The sequence below is a fragment of the Fusarium falciforme genome, chromosome 1 (genome assembly GCF_026873545.1).
Source record: "Fusarium falciforme chromosome 1, complete sequence".
Taxonomy (NCBI): domain Eukaryota; kingdom Fungi; phylum Ascomycota; class Sordariomycetes; order Hypocreales; family Nectriaceae; genus Fusarium; species Fusarium falciforme.
In genome coordinates, this window is record NC_070544.1 from 5,137,934 (window position 1) to 5,156,716 (window position 18,783).

The 18,783-nt window shown below is 54.0% G+C and overlaps 6 protein-coding genes across 6 annotated transcripts; 3 read left to right on the forward strand and 3 right to left on the reverse strand.

Moving 5' to 3' along the window:
* Window positions 1–1,869: 1,869 nt before the first annotated feature.
* Window positions 1,870–2,619, forward strand: NCS54_00145300 (Hypothetical protein; the record flags this gene model as incomplete). The annotated part of the gene is made up of 2 exons (XM_053147079.1): window positions 1,870–2,503; window positions 2,558–2,619. The coding sequence occupies 2 exons, from the start codon at window positions 1,870–1,872 to the stop codon at window positions 2,617–2,619; spliced, it is 696 nt and encodes a 231-aa protein (XP_053003054.1).
* Window positions 2,620–3,535: 916 nt separating this feature from the next.
* NCS54_00145400 (Hypothetical protein) lies at window positions 3,536–5,044 on the reverse strand (the record flags this gene model as incomplete). The annotated part of the gene is made up of 1 exon (XM_053147080.1): window positions 3,536–5,044. The coding sequence occupies one exon, from the start codon at window positions 5,042–5,044 to the stop codon at window positions 3,536–3,538; it is 1,509 nt and encodes a 502-aa protein (XP_053003055.1).
* A 964-nt stretch (window positions 5,045–6,008) lies between these two features.
* Window positions 6,009–8,451, forward strand: NCS54_00145500 (TRNA-dihydrouridine(47) synthase [NAD(P)(+)]; the record flags this gene model as incomplete). Its single annotated transcript, XM_053147081.1, has 3 exons — window positions 6,009–6,319; window positions 6,373–8,292; window positions 8,370–8,451. 3 exons carry the CDS (start codon window positions 6,009–6,011, stop codon window positions 8,449–8,451), a joined length of 2,313 nt encoding a protein of 770 aa, XP_053003056.1.
* Window positions 8,452–9,216: 765 nt separating this feature from the next.
* NCS54_00145600 (Peroxin-13) lies at window positions 9,217–10,599 on the reverse strand (the record flags this gene model as incomplete). The annotated part of the gene is made up of 3 exons (XM_053147082.1): window positions 9,217–9,932; window positions 9,981–10,436; window positions 10,545–10,599. 3 exons carry the CDS (start codon window positions 10,597–10,599, stop codon window positions 9,217–9,219), a joined length of 1,227 nt encoding a protein of 408 aa, XP_053003057.1.
* Window positions 10,600–11,775: 1,176 nt separating this feature from the next.
* NCS54_00145700 (LigD-N domain-containing protein) lies at window positions 11,776–13,132 on the forward strand (the record flags this gene model as incomplete). Its single annotated transcript, XM_053147083.1, has 2 exons — window positions 11,776–12,243; window positions 12,317–13,132. The coding sequence occupies 2 exons, from the start codon at window positions 11,776–11,778 to the stop codon at window positions 13,130–13,132; spliced, it is 1,284 nt and encodes a 427-aa protein (XP_053003058.1).
* A 417-nt stretch (window positions 13,133–13,549) lies between these two features.
* On the reverse strand, window positions 13,550–15,848 carry NCS54_00145800 (ANAPC4-WD40 domain-containing protein; the record flags this gene model as incomplete). Its single annotated transcript, XM_053147084.1, has 4 exons — window positions 13,550–14,138; window positions 14,188–15,280; window positions 15,336–15,569; window positions 15,626–15,848. 4 exons carry the CDS (start codon window positions 15,846–15,848, stop codon window positions 13,550–13,552), a joined length of 2,139 nt encoding a protein of 712 aa, XP_053003059.1.
* Between the last annotated feature and the right edge of the window lie 2,935 nt (window positions 15,849–18,783).

An 18,783-nucleotide genomic window follows, 5' to 3' on the forward strand; every position in this document is an offset into this window, starting at 1 on the left:
GGACCATGGCTTCAGATGGCGCATGACTCGAGGTTTTGCTTAAAGTTGTTGATAACAACGGCAAAAGATATGCCGGGTTGCAGGGGATCCAAAATGGCTTGGTGTTGATGTTGCGAATCAGATTGCGAAGCAGCCGGGCCACGCCTGGTTGCGAGAGGCGCTTTCGATAATGACGGATAGAAAAGACGACAGGATCTTTGGTGTCATCTTTGGCGCCTCAAATCAGACCGACCATGCGAACAATCGAATCTGATGGCGGGACGGGGTTGGCCGTACATAGGTGAGTGACAAGAAGCTGACCAGATTGCCCTGTCTCTTTTCTCCTCGGTTCGCGCTCCTCGTATGAGGCGACAGGTCAATTTGCGTGCGGCGTTCGGGAAGCGAGTGAAGAGAAGGTGTCGTGTCGTTGGTGGGAGGCAGGATGGAGGATTTGGTGGCATTGCACTGTCTTTTCCTGCTGGGTACAGATACTTGGGTAAAATGGCAACAAAGGTCAAGGTCCAATGGCGGCCGACGAGATTCCAAAGTCAGGCCACGAGGGATGTTCCGGAGGGCTCCGAAAGCCGTCTGGGGGGGTTACGGAGCCGAGGAGATGGGCATTCCGTATTTCAAGGCACGCGGACGGTACGGCCTTGAACTGGTCGGCGAGGTGGCGTAAAGTCCCCGAGAGATGAACGGCCAGGTTGCGGCTCTGTAGGACGCAGTGCCGGCCGACGACCCGAGAGCGAGCATCAATGAAGGGATATGATATCCACCGAGCCGCAATGTCAGATCTTACAAGATGGACTGCAGCTGTTATTCAGCATGAATACTCGATGACTGTCCCGAGCAGTCGATCAGTCGGCGGCCGTGCCGAGCAAGGGACCCCGTCAAGCGGCACAGCTACCGTGCCTGGAAGGGGTTACGGCAGACGGGACACGATATAAGAGCCCAGAGCTGTGCCGCTCTGGCCGCAAAATGCCGCACAGGTTGCCGCTATTTCGGGGACCAAGACGGCGGCGACCAGCGGCTGGATCGGGCTTGCACTGTTTAAAAATATCATGTTGTCGCGGGTAAAGTAGGAATTGGGGATTCGAGACTGTCTTTGTCGAGGAATATGTCGACATCAGCAGATGGGCAGACTTTTGGTACGACACGCGCACACGCGCGCGCGTGCGTGCGCAAAGCGAGGGGAGAGAGACAACAAATGTTAAGGGGATGATATATATTGACTCTCCTGTTCTATCAGCGAGACGTCATTCTTCTTTGCTCATTCTCACGAATCTCGTTGGAATTCGGCATCCATCTCTTTGCGCTGCGCCTATCTCTTCCATCTCCCTCGAGCCAAAAAGTTTAAAGCCCTCGGCGTCTCGGTCATAATTCGGTCTTGGTTGCAACGGACGGCTTCGGAAGAATCTGACATCATTCATTGCCGAAACCCGTCGTCATTCACAGCGAAAGACAAGAACTGTGTGTGTGTGTCGATTCCTTCTCTTTTTCGCATACGACGGCACACGAGACTGTCAAGGTTTTTGTCATCTTCAACGTCATTTCGGGATACGCGAAGAATTGTATTTCATCGAAAACACCATCGCTCATAAAAAGACCGATAGCCTGCGCATCAACAGACGCATCCATATCAAATCGGCCATCTTTGATAACTCTCCGAGAGCCATTTTTTGCAATTGACCCACACTGGGCTGAGCCTGAACCGCACGCGGGCACTGCAACCACCTCATCACCATCATACGACATTTATTACGACCTCATCCACTCTCTGGGGTAAGCTACAGCCAAGGTCTCGAAATCTAAAAAGGACCGCACGCGAGCTTTCTCGTACGAATTGGACTTGTCAACCATCTCTCCAATACTCTACCAACTACCGCAAACATGAAGATCCTCACCAAGGAAGAGGAAGAGGCCCACTACGCGGCTGTCGTCAAGGGCGGTCTCATCGGAGGCACCATTGGCATCGGTGTCGGTGTTGGAGGCGTTCTTTTCGCCTCGCGACGATACGCAGCCTTCCGAGGCCTCACCATCCCCTTCCGGACCTTCCTTGTCACCTCGGCCGGTACCTTTGGCGCCATCATCAACGCCGATCGCTGGTCCATGGCCTTCCAGAAGGAGCAGAACCCCATGAACTTCTACCAGGACGAGACCCAGCGCGTCCAGCAGATCACGCGCGAGAACCAGACCGCCTACGAGCGCTTCATGGAGTACGGCAAGGAGAACCGCTACTCCATCGTCTTCATCTCGTGGCTCGCCTCCATGGGCCTCGCCTTTGCCCTCGTCAGCCGCTCCCCTATGAACACGGCCAACAAGGTCGTCCAGGCCCGTGTCTACGCCCAGGGCCTGACCCTCGCCGTCCTCATCATCTCGGCCGTCTTTGAGATGAACGACGCCAAGTCTGGCAGCGGCCGCTGGCAGACTGTCATGGTCATCGATCCCGATGATCCCGAGCACAAGCACCTCATCGAGAAGAGGATCCACAAGGAGGAGTACGAGGGACAGGATCTTTGGAAGGGTAAGTCACAATGACATCCGAAATACCGAGCTTGAGGCTAATTGAGTAAAACAGACATGGTTGCCGCTGAGGAGCGACGATTAGCTGCCAAGAAGGCTTCCGAGACCAAGATCTAAGCGGCCAGAGCCTCTGAGCAACTACATATGCTCGATAACCACACATCATCGACCAACACCCTACGAATCACATCTAATAAAAAAGAACTACAAACCAATCGGCGCTATATCATAGGAGGAGGGAACGGCGGAATTGGACCCAGTATGAATGGGTATGACAGCGGGAGACATTAGGAGTTTCATGATTACCTGCCAAGGAACAGAATAGTTCTTGGTAAAAAGGGTAGGCCTTGCCTCACTCAACAAACCAACGTTCAAATAACCTCTCATTTTTTCCTACCTGTATAAAATAGGACGCAAGCAAGGGGGCCAAAAGGGGGCACGGGAACTTGTATCAAAGGGCAATGACCTCGGGTGGCGATTGGCCCCGGCGGATTTGAAATGATTCGAATTTGTTCTGTATCATACCTAGTAGACATGATGATATCAAAAAACACCATACCAACAAGTACACGTGCCTGCAAAACGTGCTCAAGAGTAAGGGAATAGGCATTCTACGCTGTTTGACAAACTACTATAGAGTACCAATGGGTTCGCTATCCTCTACAAATCCACATTGGCATCTCTTCATACGTTTAACGAAGAGCAAGGTTAGAGTAGGACGGCATATTCTGAAGCAAAGTAGAGCTCCGTACAGTCCCTCCTTATAATCTATCCATTCTCCATGCCAGAACACAAGCTCAAGATGTGCCGCAAGTCACCAGGCTGGTATAACAAATGTCTGCTCTTGGGAATAGCCAACATGTTAAATTCATCTACAAAAAGGACTCATACCACCGACTCCCTGCTATACCTCTTTTTTTTTCCCCGAGGCTCTCGCTTCCATCTCTTGATATCCGCTCGACCTAACCCTCTGTAGACAGTAAAACCAAGTACAAACACACTAAAATACCCAAAGAGTTCACTCAGCCGTGATCTAGACCTCGATGGTGAAGTGGCTGATCTGCGAGTAGTACGCATGCACGGCCAGCTCCAGAAGCATCACGTCGCCAAACACCTCGCTCCCGTCAAAGCCGCCTATCACGATAAGACGGCTGTCGTATAATGCCGTGCCGTGGTAGCCGCGTCCAGAAGGTGCCTTGCCGTAAACACGCCGCTTATCCCAGGTCATTGTGACCAAGTTCAGTAACAAGACGTCGTTGGAATACTCGTTGCCATCGTGGCCGCCAATGACGAAGAGATAGGAGCCCACGATGGTGGCAGTATGTGAAAGACGGCGGAAAGCAACAGGGATAGGAACGGCTCTCCATACGTGTGTCTCAACATCATATACCCACACGTCGTCGAAGCACTCGCCGCCGTCGGAGCCACCAAAGATGATGAGCTTGCTGCCCACCATGTTGGCCGTGTGGTAGCCCCGTGCCTTGGGGCGATAGTCCTTAGCCCCTGGGGTCGTCTTGTCAGGGCTAGATACTAGTCGCCATGACATTTTGTTGACGTCTGTGACATCGAGTCGCCAGATATCGTTCAGAGCTCGTACGCCATCTCCGCCGCCGAATACGTAAATGCCATTCTTGTACAAGCATGCCGTGTGCGCCCTACGCTTTGAGGGCATCTTGTCACCGATAATCCGTGGCTTACTCCACCGGAAGTTCGTTGTATCCAAAACATAGACGTCGTTGTAGTATTCAGGGCCGTCACCTCCGCCAAACACAATAAGCTTCTTCCCTACGGCGGTGCAAGTCATGGCTCTTAGAGGGACCGGTATGTCACCAACGACGTGAGGCACGGACCAGTGGAAGGAATCCGCGTCCAAAACATAGAGGTCGTTGAAACACGTTCTCGAGTCGCACCCACCGAAGACGTAGACGTTGGAACCGGTAATAGTAGTGGTATGCGCTCTCAAGCACGTATGAGGGGCACCCGACACGGGCGCCTTGGACCAGTACATGCCGGACGCCGGGGCCACGGGGACATCGGGCGCCGTCCTGGGATCCGGGAGCGGGGGGTATGCTGTATATTCTCCTCGCACTGCACGAGGGGTATGGGATCCATATCGCGCCGCGACTTGGGCAGTTGTGCGACTGGCTATTGCCGACGTTGACCGCATGGCCGTGGGCCGTCGAGCATGACGATCGTCGCTGGAGCCATCTCCGGCGCCGTTGGCGATTGATGGTGGTGGTTTGGTAGCTGGCCTCGAAGCAGACGAAGCAGGGGGTTGTGAAGCGCCTTGTGATGCTGACTGAGAGCGCTGGCGTATCGAAAGGTCGGAGGGTTTGCGACGGTTGGCCTGGATGCTCTTACTGGCAAGATGACCCGGGGTATGACTTCTGGGCAAGGGCGTAGGATCGCTCGACTCGTCGTCGTCGGAATCATCGTCGACAAAGCTAGGCCTCGCTGCTGTGGGAGCGCCGACGGGTCTCTGTGCTCGCACTACCCTGGTCTTGAGAGGCGACTTATCGGAAGACCTGCCCGAATCCGCCATGTTCTCGCAGGTCCTTCTTCATTGCCCGTGGGAGATGATTGTAAGCCTGGCTTGGGATCGAGGGAGGTGGGTGGGGGGTAAGGCGATGGGACGGTCAAGGACAGAGGCAGCAAGCAATGCAGTTCAAAAAGAGATGAACAATACCAAAACACAAGTAAGGTACAATACTAAAACAAAGCCGGATTGGCGACGTGCCAGAGCCGGAGAGAGAGGCACGCGCCGTGGGTTCTGGTGGTGGTGATGATGATGTCGAAGGGTGTGATCGTGCGGCGGCCACCTTCCTTACAATAGATTCCCTGGGGTCGAGGGCCCCGGGCGGGCGCCAGATGGGGGATGGGCTTATCGAGGCTGATGTACCCCGGTACCTTGGGCACTGCGACGTTCCACCAACCAACGAGTATCTGCTGATTTTTTAGCGAGGGTTAGCGAGGTTTGACCCCTGTGGCTCACTCTCTGAAGGGTTTCTCTGGGCATGAGGGGTACCTGATACATCAGGTCCATGTCTGCCTCCGCTGCCCGACCTGCCCCTGGACTTCATGCGGCCTGCCCCACCAAACCCGCTGTGGGAAGGAGCCTCTAGCGCATCCATAGCTTGGTCTATCAAATCGAGATTTTTTTTCTATTGTAGGATCCTCGACTTCGAGGACAAACGCTTCTTTACAATAACAAACGTGAGGTCAACACTGGCGGATTTTTCAGCAGATTCATTAGTCAGATAATCAAACGGTAAGCTACTTCAATTGAATCCTCGGCATGCGCAATTCCTCGAGAAATTCACCTACTTTCTCCTTCCAAGCATCACCTCTCACTCCTCCCTCGCCTCCCACTCCCACTCCCACTCTTACACTCACATCCCTGACCTTTACAAGTTCCAGCCTCACTCACCACTACTAGGTTCTTTTCGCTTAGTTCGCGTATGCATAGAGCGTATTGATTCTCATCGCTATTCCTGCGCCCTGAAATCATGAGCAAGCAGGCAGACGCCCAGATGGGCGGCGTCACTCCAGAGCCTCAGCACGCCGAGGTTGCGGCCGATGCCAGCAACATCACTACCGTCGCCGCAGATGATGGAGAGAGGGCTTCGAAGAGACTTAAGATGAACGACTCGGTCCCATCTCAATCTGTGCCCGGAGAGGGTCTGCACGATGCGCCTGCTGGTAAGGATGAGAAAGCGGCCAACGGTGAGAAGGAGCAGCAGACTCAAGAGTCAAAGTCTGACTCCAAGACTGAGCATGTTGATGGACGTACCAAGGGAGTCGCACCCATTAAGAAGGAGTAAGTCGATCATACCCTAGGATATTGAGCACGATTAGGCTGATCATGGCAAGGTATCTCGTCGATGTGTCCGCTCTGAAGGATGCCTCAGCCGACGATGTGAACGATGATGATGCCGCCGAAGGACGTGGAGCTACCAACGGAACTTCCAATGAAGCAAACGGCGAGAGAAACGACCGCAAGTCTGGCAAGGGCAAGAAGGACAAGAAGAAGCAAAAGGGCCAGAACACAGAGCGTAGCTTCGGCAAGTTCGACGACGCCTTTCGCATTTGCAACAGCCGAGCTTTCTACCCCGAGTTCTCCCCCAGAGAGTGCAAGTTCGGCGACCGATGCAAGCTCTCTCACGACCTACGCAAGTATCTCGAAGAGGGACGTCGAGGAGACGTCGAGACTTTTGAAGGCAAATGTCCCGTGTTTACGGCTCATGGCCACTGCCCCTCGGGCTGGAAGTGCCGCTTTGTCAAGAGTCACATGAAGGAGATTGAGCACGAGGACGGAAGAAAGGAGCTGGTGCTCATCAACACCTCCGCAGATGGCGGCCAGAATGGCGAGCCCCAAGATGAAGAGTCCGAGGAGCAGCGACCTGGCGTCTCCAACATTGTCAGCATGGACAAGAAGATTGACCTTAACCGCAAGCGAACCGACTTCACAAAGGCCGACCAGTACATTACCTGGCTCAATAAGGAAGCCAAGCTGAGCGAGGAGTTCATGAACCGCCGAAAGAATCAGTCCGATGAGGGCATCGAGGATCTGCGTGCCCGCTATGTCGACCCTCCCTTCAAGCCTTCTGAGAAGCGACGTCTCTACTTTGGTCCCGAGACCCCTACCCTGGCTCCCCTTACTACACAGGGAAACCTCCCTTTCCGTCGTCTCTGCGTTGAGCTCGGTGCTCAGCTGACATACTCTGAGATGGCCATAGGAATGCCTCTAATCCAGGGAACCAAGGCTGACTGGACCCTCCTCAAGGTCCACGACTCGGAACTCACTCCTCCCAAGATGAACCCAGGGTCGGTGCCCATCTTTGAGGACTACGATCACTCCCGGGATCTCAAGTTTGGTGCCCAGATCTCAGGAAACAACCACTGGGTCGTCTCCAAGGCTGCTGATGTTCTGAACCGTTATTGCCCCCATCTTCGCCTCATTGATCTCAACTGCGGTTGCCCTATTGACATGGTGTTCAAGTCCGGCGGTGGATCGGCGCTTCTTGAGAACCACGGCAAGATGGAACGCATGATTCGAGGCATGAACGCCATGTCCGGGGAGATTCCCATCACTGCCAAGATAAGGACTGGCATCCGGAACAACCGCCCCACGGCTACCCAGCTCATCGGCAAGCTGGCCTTTGGTGCGCGGGAGCATCGTGAGCGCCTCGGTGCCCCTGGTTGCGCTGCCCTGACTCTCCATGGACGAAGCCGTGAGCAGCGATACACCAAGAAGGCTGACTGGGGCTACATTGGAGAGTGTGCCGCTCTCATCAAGACCTACAACAAGCAAAAGGACAGCCTCACGGACACAGCTGCCGAGCCCGATGAGAGTTCTCTCCCCAACTCCAAAGACGGCCGCATGTACTTCCTCGGCAACGGCGACTGCTACTCGCATACCGAGTACTATGAGAACATTGAAAAGGCCCGTGTCGATACCGTCATGATTGGTCGCGGTGCCCTTATCAAGCCCTGGATCTTTGAGGAGATTGAGAAGGGTCAGTATCTGGACAAGTCGTCGAGCGAGCGCCTCGGCTACATTGAGAAGTTTGTGCGCTACGGCCTCGACGCCTGGGGTTCTGATGAACTCGGCATCGGTTTCACCCGCCGCTTCCTGCTCGAGTGGCTGAGCTTCGCTCATCGCTATGTTCCCGTCGGATTGCTGGAGTATTTGCCCCCTAGCCTGAACGACCGGCCACCCAAGTACAAGGGACGAGACGAGATGGAGACGCTGATGGCGTCCAACAACTTTAGAGACTGGATCAAGATCAGGTGCGTGACAGCTACGACAACACAACTGCCCATACAGTTCATTCGGTGATCAGCAAATGCTAACAACATGTCTACAGTGAGATGTTCCTCGGTCCTGTCCACCCGACTTTCAACTTCCAACCCAAGCACAAGTCGAACGCGTATGAGGCTGAGGGCTAAGGGGATGATGAATTAAGCGCAAATGGAGAAAAGCGGATTTTTAAGATAATGAACATGTCTTGGTTGGCTGTCATGTCTGCTATGTCTATCATGGGGCGGATTTGCTTGAGAGTAAGACATGATGTATGTACATGAGTCTTTACGACACGATAGGCCATGGGGGACAGCCGGAGCTCTATTGTAGGCCCGTGAAGAGGCCCTCATTTATGATTGAGCCAATGACATTTTGTAAAAGTTCACAAGCTCATCAATCCTTCGTGCACATGACAAGCAATATAAAATAGCATGCAACATGTTAATGAGGTTCTGGCGTATTAAAGCCTTGTCAAACTTGTTACACCCAGCCAAGCTATGAGTATTTTTCATTTTGCTAAACCAGATATTGCAAGGTTATAGATCCAGTTCAACTTCATGGACATAAGGGGTGTGACACTATTGAGAGCGTAGCAACTTGTAGGCAGTTTGCTGAATTAAGAATGAATGTCCATATTTATCAGTGTCGAGGAGCACAACTCCTCGAGGTATCTGCTATAAAGGGATGAAAAAAGACAAAGTAAACCTGAACGCTAGGAACTAGTATGTTCGTGAAACCAAAAACTCCGTAATCATGTTTTTTTGCCCAATGTATCCAATACACCCACCGTCTCGTCTTTGATCGAGACGAAGTCTTCTTCAGACAGAATCGTACAGCCTGCCGTTGCCATGTACAGTTGGCGCCGTTGCTCCGTTGCCAGGTTGGTTCCTCCTCTTGCAATTAAACCCAGTCTACGAGTAGAAGTGGCTCCTCTGCATGCCATCAGCCGTGGCATACTCCTTCTTGCCCTCCTCGGGTCGCTCAATTGAGCTTGTGAGCGAGTTGGTGCGGCTGCTCTCGCTTGGTGCAGCCTTGAGCTTCTTGGGCTCCTGGGTCGGGCGCTTCAGGACTTCGAGGTAGGTCGAGGGAAGGTATCCTTGGCGGCCATCGCGAGATCTGCATTGCCACCATTCGCTGGGGTTGCCGGAGGGGTCGTTCTTGCTGAGGACTGCAACCAGGTCACCCTTGCGCGCCTCAAGCTCCATGCCGGTGTTTGGCTGTGGAAGGAAATCGTAAGTGAGTCTGCAAAACTCGAGCTTAGAGGGATCCATCGGCTGCTGCGATTCGAGTGCCTGAGCCTGGAGACGCCTCTGCTCCTCCTCCTGGGAGGCAGCCAGGCTCTTGATCATCTTGGACATGAGGTAAGGGATACCAAAGGCAGCCAGGACAAAGAAGAGCAGGGGCTTCTTGCTAGCCTTGGGAGGGAGGGGCTTGCCGTCAGGTCCCATGCTGCGGCCTTCGAAGCGCGCAAAGGCAGCTGGCGTGAGCGCCATCGCATCAGCGGGTGGTGGCCGACCAGTGATCTTGGCGATCAGTGTCCGGATCCAGCGAAGGAGGGTGAAGATACCCAGTACTGATCCAAGGGTATCTCGAAGGTTGCCGAATTGCTCCGCGACAGAGACCATGGCTGAATATTGTTAGTTACCGCGCCCGCTCTTGATACAAGTCAACTTACCAAAGAAGCTCGAGTGGGTAGCCATGTACGTGCTCTCAAGCATCTGGGCGAAGCCGCCAAAGGCTGTGACGATGCCCTCAAGCATCTGGAAGGTAGCTTGGGTGCTGTTGTTGAAGCTGTTCGTCAAGCTGTTTGGGTCGCCAGGCATGCCCATACCACCACCCATGCCTCCGTACATGCCGCCACCCATACCACCATACATGCCTCCTCCATAACCACCATAGCCGCCGTACATGCCACCGCCATAGCCGCCCATGCCAAACCTTGAGTAAGGGCTTGAGTAGGGCGACGAGTAGGCGCCGCCCATGGAGTTGTAGGGAGAGGTAGCCATACGGCTATAGTTGGCGGCGTTCTGGTTGACAGTGGATGTGAGGGATGAAGGACGGTTAGGGAGAGGTGGTGCGGATGAGTCGGTAGTCGATGTGACAGAGGCGGTTGAGGGCGAGACTGAAGCAGCTAGGATCGAAGGGGTCAGCACGCAGGCGCATAGACGCGGGGAAGCAGGCGCAGGTGAACCAAAGAGGAGATGGAATTGGTGAAGAGGAAATGTTTATCCTGACTTACCAGCTGCAGTCGTAGCCGCGCCAGGTTGCTCCCAGGGCTTGGGCGGGGACGCCATGATGGAAGATTAAAGAAGGGAGAAGGGGACCCTGGAGAAATGTATCGCGAAATCTAGATGTTGAACCGCCTAGGTCGCGCCTTTGCTGGTCGCTCCTCGTGACGTTTTGGTGGTGGACCTCGGGAGGTGAACCGGACGCAAGATCGGAGGCTGACTCCGTGGTTTTTCCAGCCTCAGCTAGCGTTGCCGCGGTCGCGCGGGGGCAACGGAGTTGCCTCGGGAAGTACGAAGAGGGCAGCCGTTGCCAACGTCGATATCGTCGCGGCCGTCGTTCTCTCGAGAGGTGCAGGCAATGGAAGGATTTTGTCTGATGGGACGCTGGGTGATGATGACGGATGAGGAGGGAGAGGATGGAAAACCAAAGGGGACCGACCGGGGGGGAAAGCGCGACAGAATTGAAGTTGGCAAAGATAAAAAGTGGGGACGGAATAGAATGGCGACGAGCGTGATGGCTAAAAGGGAAGGAGAGGCGCAGAGAAATCCGGGGGGGGGCGAACGGGGCCCGGGGCTACGACCGATCCAACCTCGGCACTGCCGCCCCGCTTGATATGATATGCGCGCGATAATGCTCTGCTCTCACCGGTTTTGCCGTTTGGAGGATGGTGCGCGAGTCGTGAATGCTTAATAATTGCAGCTGAGTATCATGAAGACAAGGAAATGTGGCAAAGAAGAGTGTGTTGAAGAACTTGTTCGACGGTAGGAGTCTAGACATGCTTTCTGTTCATTGAACATGAATATCAAAGAACTGAGAATAACACCCATGTGCTTGCCGTAATCCAATTGCCTAGGCTGACCTCCATTCATTGCCTCGCTCTCGGTCTCTTCTCCCGCGGATCGCCGCCGCCGTTGTCCATATCTTTTTGGGCGGGGAAACCTGCCATGTGACAGTGACGCTGCGTTTCGCCACAGCCCTCGGCCTATCCAGTGGGCCAGCCGAGCTACCCTGCATCCCCAGGTAATGAAAAGAGGCAATGGATCGATAGGCCTGAAATTGCATACCTAATCAACAAGTCTTTGTTCTCGAGCGTAGGATGTAGGGTTCCGTTCTCTTTTCAAGCGATTCAGTGAAATCGGGGTGGGATTTCAGGTTGTACATAGATCTTGTGAACACCTAGTGGACGGCCTGACGCTGGCCAATTGTGTGTCAACTCTATACCAACATAACATCAACACAAAATGACCAAGAAACGACCCCCAAGCCCAAATCTCATACCCAACCCATTCATCAAGAAGAAAAACCTTGAATGGACACTAGATTCTCCATCTACTACCCAATCTACTCAATCCTCCCTCATCCCTCTCCCACTACCGAGCACGACCGACATCGAGTCAGGATCATCTACCATAGATGACCACCTCTCCCATTTCAAAGCTCACCTTTCCAAACACGCTATAACACCATCCCCACTGCTTTCTATCTCATCGTATGCCTCACTCTACTCTAGCAACGTAGGCAACCCCCAAGGTGCTCACTTTGTCATTCATCAACATGACCACCCCATTGCTGGCACGCATTATGATCTCCGGCTCCAGATCAACGAGACGAGCAGCGTCAGTTGGGCCATCATGTACGGCCTCCCGGGTGACCCGAATAGTGTTAGACTGAATCGAAATGCCACCGAGACACGGATTCATTGCCTCTGGGTATGTTCCTAGACCCACAAACTCAGCCCGACAAGGTGACGGTGAGCCAAGACAAGACTGACGCCAGCCTTAGAACCATCTGATAGAAACTGCTTCATCGTCAACAGGCTCATTACTCATATGGGATACGGGAACATACAGAATACTTCCCAGGAAGAGCAAGCACTCACCGCCATCCGATCCCTCATCACCCCCATCATCACCAGATCCATCGCCCGAAGCAACACCACAAGTCCTCTTACACGCCGCTTTCCAAAAACGCAAGATCCGCATCCGCCTCCACGGTTCTCGCTTACCGGACCCTTACGTTCTTAACCTCCGCCTCACCAAATCAGAGGACGCGGCTGGGAGGGCAAAAAGTGGACGGGCGCCTCGAACTAAACGCCGTCGTCAGGGTAGAGGCGCTCCGCAGCCACAGTACGAGACAAGTGATGAGGGTGAGAGTGAAGACGGTAAAGGCGAAGACGTGCCCGTAACTGTTGATACAGCCGCAAACGCAGAGAAGCTGTCTGCGATGGAACGTGAGATCCGCGAGCTCGAGGATGAACAAGTCCGTCTAACAAACGCCTACCCAGGGGCTTCCAATACCATTGGCAGCGTCCACCAGCGTCGATGGTATGTTTCAATGGACCGATCGGCCTGTGGTTTCGTTGAGAAGCGAACCAAGGGTCGTTCAAGCTGGGAGTCAGACAATCATGTAGAACCCCACGAGACAGGGCCTGGCGAGGCCCAGGACAAGCCAACTGGTCGCCTGTCTTATCCATTCTACGTTCGTGGCGCCGAATATGAGCGCAGTGTTGTGACGGGACGGCGAGGTGCTGACATTCTCAAGGACGAGGGGGTGAGAGATTTTGTGCAACGCAAAGGTTGGGAACCTGTGCTGAACTGAACCGAGTTACCCTCCTGCTATACAAGTTTCACATGAACTGCGCCCATCCGAGATAATGGAAATAAATCTTATTCTGGTACATACATACATTACTGCGAAACCCTGGGCTGTTATTGTTGTTCCATGATGCCTTTTCATAGCCTCCTGGTACATGGCTGTATCCCTCGTCTACCCTTATGCCGGAACACTCACAAGTCCCATCTCGCAGGTTTAGCAACTTGCGACCCGGCCATCGCCATCGCCATCCCTATCATCCATCCGATACAAATCAGTCCGTCCTGTCCAGACTCATAAAACGCCTTTCCATGCTTGCTAACCACGCATCATCGCGTCCTTGTAAGCACCAGCCATTCCGAACCCGAAGCCCTGTAAAATCAAACACACATTTTGGAGAAATAGGAGCGTCCTGGAAGGCCTCTAAGCCTTGGGATCAACCAGAGTTGGTGCAATTCGCCTCTTCTTGGGCTCTTTGCTCTCCTCTCTTTCACCCTCGCTCGTATCTCGCTTGGTACCCGCAACACTGCCTGTGGTGCTCCGTGGCGTCTCCGGAGGTGTTGTCATAGGCACCCCCGTCACCTTACCCGAGTTTGCTGCTGCAATTCCTGGGACGCTTCCAGCAATGAGGGTAGGGTTGCTGATCACGCCCGTGGGCACAGTGCTTGACTGGGTCGTAATGGTTGCGATCGACGATGTCGAATTGGACCTCGCTGGAGAAGATGGGCGTTGAGAAGCGAGCGAAGCAGACGGAGGCGGTGATGGAGCCGTGAAAGAGCTTGCCGAATTGCGATGATGATGATGTGAGCCGTTTGGAAACGGCGACGGGGGCGCGAAACTGGTCGTCGGTGTTGGTATAGGGGTATTCTGATTTGATGACGACACAGTTGTCTGGGACTTGGCTCGAGGAATCTCGCCCTTAAAGACCTCGCCCAATTCGCCAGCTGCGAAGGATAGAGAAGAACAGAAGCCATCGGAAGATGATATCATCAAAGTCAGACCATCGCTTGACCTAGTTGACTTGTTAGCAGGTGCTGGGGTCCCTGGGGAGTTGTACATACCATGCAAGATCAGTAAAGGTAGCGCAGTGGAGATTGCTCACGACGCAGATAGGGGACTTTTGTTGAGTATCATACAGCAGTACCGAGTCCTGAGTAGCTACCGCATATACCATGCGATATGGCAGTGAGAAGGCAGGCCTAGGGCCAGGGATAGATGAGTTCACTTCCAGGTTTGAGCTTTTTGACTCGCTTGTTGCGGTTGCAGGTGGAGGGGGCGGGTCCATCACGGAGGGAGCTGGGGAGGGCTTTGAGAGAGGTTCAGGAAGAGACGGAATGGGCTCCTCAGCGGATGATGTATCAATGGTGATATTTCTCGTAGTGGGCGGAGACTGGCGTAGAGTGTAGAATATGGGAGAACACTTTACTACCACAGACGGCTTCTTGTGGCCTGGCAAGTGGGCGATGGGAGGCTTGTTGATGCCCCCTCGGGTATATATATAGACCGTGTTGATCACCTCGTACGTCGGCTTTGCATCCTTTTCAGCTTGGTGCTGATTCTGGTACTGCCCAGATGGAGTCAGGAGCAGGCTCCCATCGGGCGTAAACGTGAGTCGTCGGAAGAACGAAGTCAGGGTCTCGTTGGCGTAGAGGTTGGCATTCTTCATTCCCAAACCAGCGCTGATGGTTGACGACGGCTTTGGAGAAGGATCCATCGGCATGACAGCTGGTAGCGGCATCGAGGGGGCCGGAGATACGGATCGGCGAGAGGAAAAGGAAGACCGACGGCTGTGGCTCACGACGCTCGGAGGGTTCATGGGAAGGGCAAACGAGGTTGGTGTGCCTGGCGCAGAAGGAACTGGCGACCCAACGGAGGGGGCAGAGTCGAGGACGGCGAGCGAGGAGCGGTGGCCGAAGTCAGGAGGAGCAGGGCTGCTGGAAGAGATGCGTCGAGGGGGTAGGTCAGCCTTGATATGGCTTGCGAGCCTGGGAGTCTTGTCATCTTGGCTTAGGGTGTATTGGCCGTCCTTTGTTTTCAAAGAGTAAATATGAACGGATCGATCGGACGACTGCGTAGCGATATACTCGTTCAGAGGATCCCAGGTAACGCCCTGGACGTAGTGACTGTGCTCGGCGATTTGGCGAACCAGCGTTCCTGTTCTCGAGTTAGAGATCGTTGGGCGGCGCATCGCGAACTTGGACTTGCTGACCTGTCTGGGCATTATAGATTCGTGCTATGTTATCCATACTGCCAATGATGAAATGGACGCCGTCGGGAGACCAGGCCAAGTCATAAATCTCGGCACCGCTAGAACGACACATATGCTTGGCTCTCCACGACTCCTTGTCATCTGAAGCTTCGGATCCGAAATTATTCTGAGGTGTTTCGGTCGGAACCCAGAGTATCACGTTGCCATCGTCGCCGGCAGAGGCGAGTAGTTCGCCTGGAATTAGATCTATCAGTATATGACGAAACATCAAGAGAGCGGGGGAAGCCAACCTTTGGGGGCCCAGCGGACAACATTGACAGCCTGGTTATGTTTGGAGAGTGTCGAGAGATACTCGACTTTTCGTTCCTCGCCATCCACCTGAACTTTCCATATTCTCACATGATTATCACCACCAGCAGTAGCGAGACGTCCTTTTCCATTTGGTTCAAAGTGAGCCGAATAGACCGGAGCGTTCTGGTCGTGCCAATTGATGATGAGGGGCGTGGCTTTCATCGCGACGACAAAGCAGATATGCTAGGGCGGTCGAAGCTGGAGCTGCATAGGGAGGCGCCTGGCGAGGCTGTGGGAGAAGAGGGCGCTCTATTGCTCCCACGCTCTGGAAACGAGATAGATGATCGGCCGGGGACGACGACAATCTCGGGTTGATATGTAAAGAAGAAAGTATGCGAGGGTGGACTCGAAAACCGAGGCGTCGAGGCTATCGGCAGGGACGAATTCGGCAGCCCGTAGTGCAAAGTAAAGTAGTGAGCGATGACTGGCGAGTCTGAAATGGTGGAGAGCTCCAGGCTGGAGCTGGTGTGGACCTCGGAGGACTTTGATTAGACGCCAAGCTGTAGGGGGATTCAATGGCGTGAAGAGCGGGTAGCAGTAGATCAATCACGGGGAGAAACGTTGGTGATGCACTCGTTTGATGAAGGAGGAGGAGAGGGAGACGCGGGACGGGAGTGAATGGTGGAAAAGAGGAGAAGAAAGGGCAGCAGCAGCCAAGCCTGAATGAAGGTGAGGTTTATTTCGGCGTTGAATGGATGATGCGAGGGACAAAAACCTCCAGGACAGGGCCACGAGGCACGAGGCACAGGCAGGTCTTGCTTCCTTCCTTCCTTTCCCAAATGCAAGGTAACTTCCAGTAACAGGCGCAGGTTAGGTTGTGCCGGTGCGGCGGACGCGCGGGCGATCACACACTGTAAACTCAGACCCAAACAACACCCACTTCACCCAAGGATGGATCCATTGGGTGGATGGGGACGGGCGGGCTTGGATTGGACGTCACGGGGCAACTGGGCAACGCAGGCCCTGGGGCTGCAACACATCACCTCGCTCGGGCTGAGGAGGACGGGAGGGGACGGGGAGGGAGTCTGGGCACCGCAGATGGATATCAGTGGTGGAGAGCGTGTTTGGATTTCTGGTGCCCTTTGATGGCCCCCAAGCACCCGTAAGACAAGCCTAAGCCCAAGACCCAGACGCCGCCGGGACCTACGCTACGCCAGCAAATGCGCCGCAGCCACCGGCAGCCCTGGAAACGAGTGCCCTGCCCAGCTACAACCTGACTTTTTAGCGGGCACTGAAGAGGGGAACCCGCCCATCTCAGCAGGTGTCAGAGCGCCTGCGTGGTCTACCAGGGACGCTGCTGGGGTTCTACGGCTCGTCGCTGGGTGAGGGACGGGTGCGGCTGCGGCAGCATCACGCACATCAGGGACCAAAGAATGGAGGCTGATGCTCATCAGCCCAGAACCGAGCCTCTAATAAGTCTGTACGCGCCCAGGACGGCATCCTCCAAAGAGACATGATCCGACAAGCTAAAAGCAAAAAACATACCTTCCCGTTATGCCGCTTGACATTCTGTCCCGTACCGTATGGATAAGATATCCGAGCTCGCGGAAACCAGCCGGCGGCGGGGATTTAAAGGGAGAAATGACAAGAGGTTTAGATTCCGGTTGGCCAAGACTGGTGGATGGATGGAAGCATCCATGATGCCTCTGTTTTGATGGATCAGGCCGGCATACACATGTTTTAAACCCTCTTTTTTCCCCCTCAATGATCACAAGAACCCAACGCCGAAAAGTATACTTGACATTGAAGACTAAAGCCGCCGCATGGATGACCCTGTTCAACTGTGCAAGTCGTGAGGTGAGGTGAGGTAACAGTCTTGTTCAATGCGTGTCAGCCAGAGTCAGCATACAATTGTCCGTGTTAGACTCGGGGGAATGGAGCACCAATCATGATACTGGTCTTGCCAATCCTTGGAGCCAAGGACTTGGAACCGCGAAATGTCGCTGGCCTGAATCTAAATCACAAGTGGTCAGCACGCGACTCACACAACAGCAAGGGGAGCGCCCGCATTATTCCAGCATGATGCATCATGGATATGGCCATGGTGGCGGATGCTCACACTGTACGTCGTGCGCCAACAAGCCCTGTCACCAAAGCCAGGACTGTTTTCTCCGATGCAGCTTCGGTCCTGGACGTCGTCTTGTCACTGAGATATAAAGACCACCATTCTGCCCTGTCTGCAACGCCGTCTCTTGCTAGAGACGTAGCAAAGTTCCTGAGCTCAGGCCAACTCATCCCACGCTGGGCCGGTTGTCCCTGGCGCGGAAATTAGAAGAGCGGGAGATCCGAAAATCGAAGGTCGAAGCTTCGAAAGGAGTTACCCGTACGGCAGTTCCTGATGCTAAGGCCAGCCCCCGGCCCAGAAGCGAAGCCCGGAGGTGGTGATGCAACCAGCCGACAATGCCGGCAGGACTCGTTTGCAACTGATCTGGGCTGCCCCGTCCAGTGCCCACGCGTCTGGCTGCAGGGGCTTGTGTGGTTCTTTGGTAGCAAGGTGAGCTTTAGAGTATTCATGGTTCTCCCACGGGGATGGGTACGCTCCTTCTTGTTGCCTGTTGTGGGAAACTTGGAGGTGCGTCCAGGTTCTCCATAGTGTTGAGACTATTGCTTCACGTAGCAGGCCTCAACTAGAACCTCGACGATCTTAATCCCCCCAGTACAAAGCCATCAAGGAAATTTGTCCAAGGTTGCATTCGGTAGTTTGTCGTCTGGTCCTCAGGATCTGTGTAGCATCAGCTTCATCTCATCCCTGAACCATCGCAAACCTTTTTCGCTTCCTGGAGACACAACTTGTCTTTCAATCTCAGATGCCTGTTGGATGAGGCGGGTGTTAGTTGACTCATTAACCTCGCTTACCATATTACCATGGATTTATCCGTCTTAGACGCAACGGGCGCCATGTGAACTCATGCCGGAGATAAGATGAGTCTTTCGACCACTCCCCACAATGATCTCGAATTTCATATGAATCATATCAACAAGTTGTGATTTGTCGAAGCGTGCCCATTGTTCGGAGCATAGCTTTGGCGGCATACTGACTACCTACTTACCTTCTTTGTGTGGATAGGAGGGAGAGGGGGACTCTGGTTTGGACACT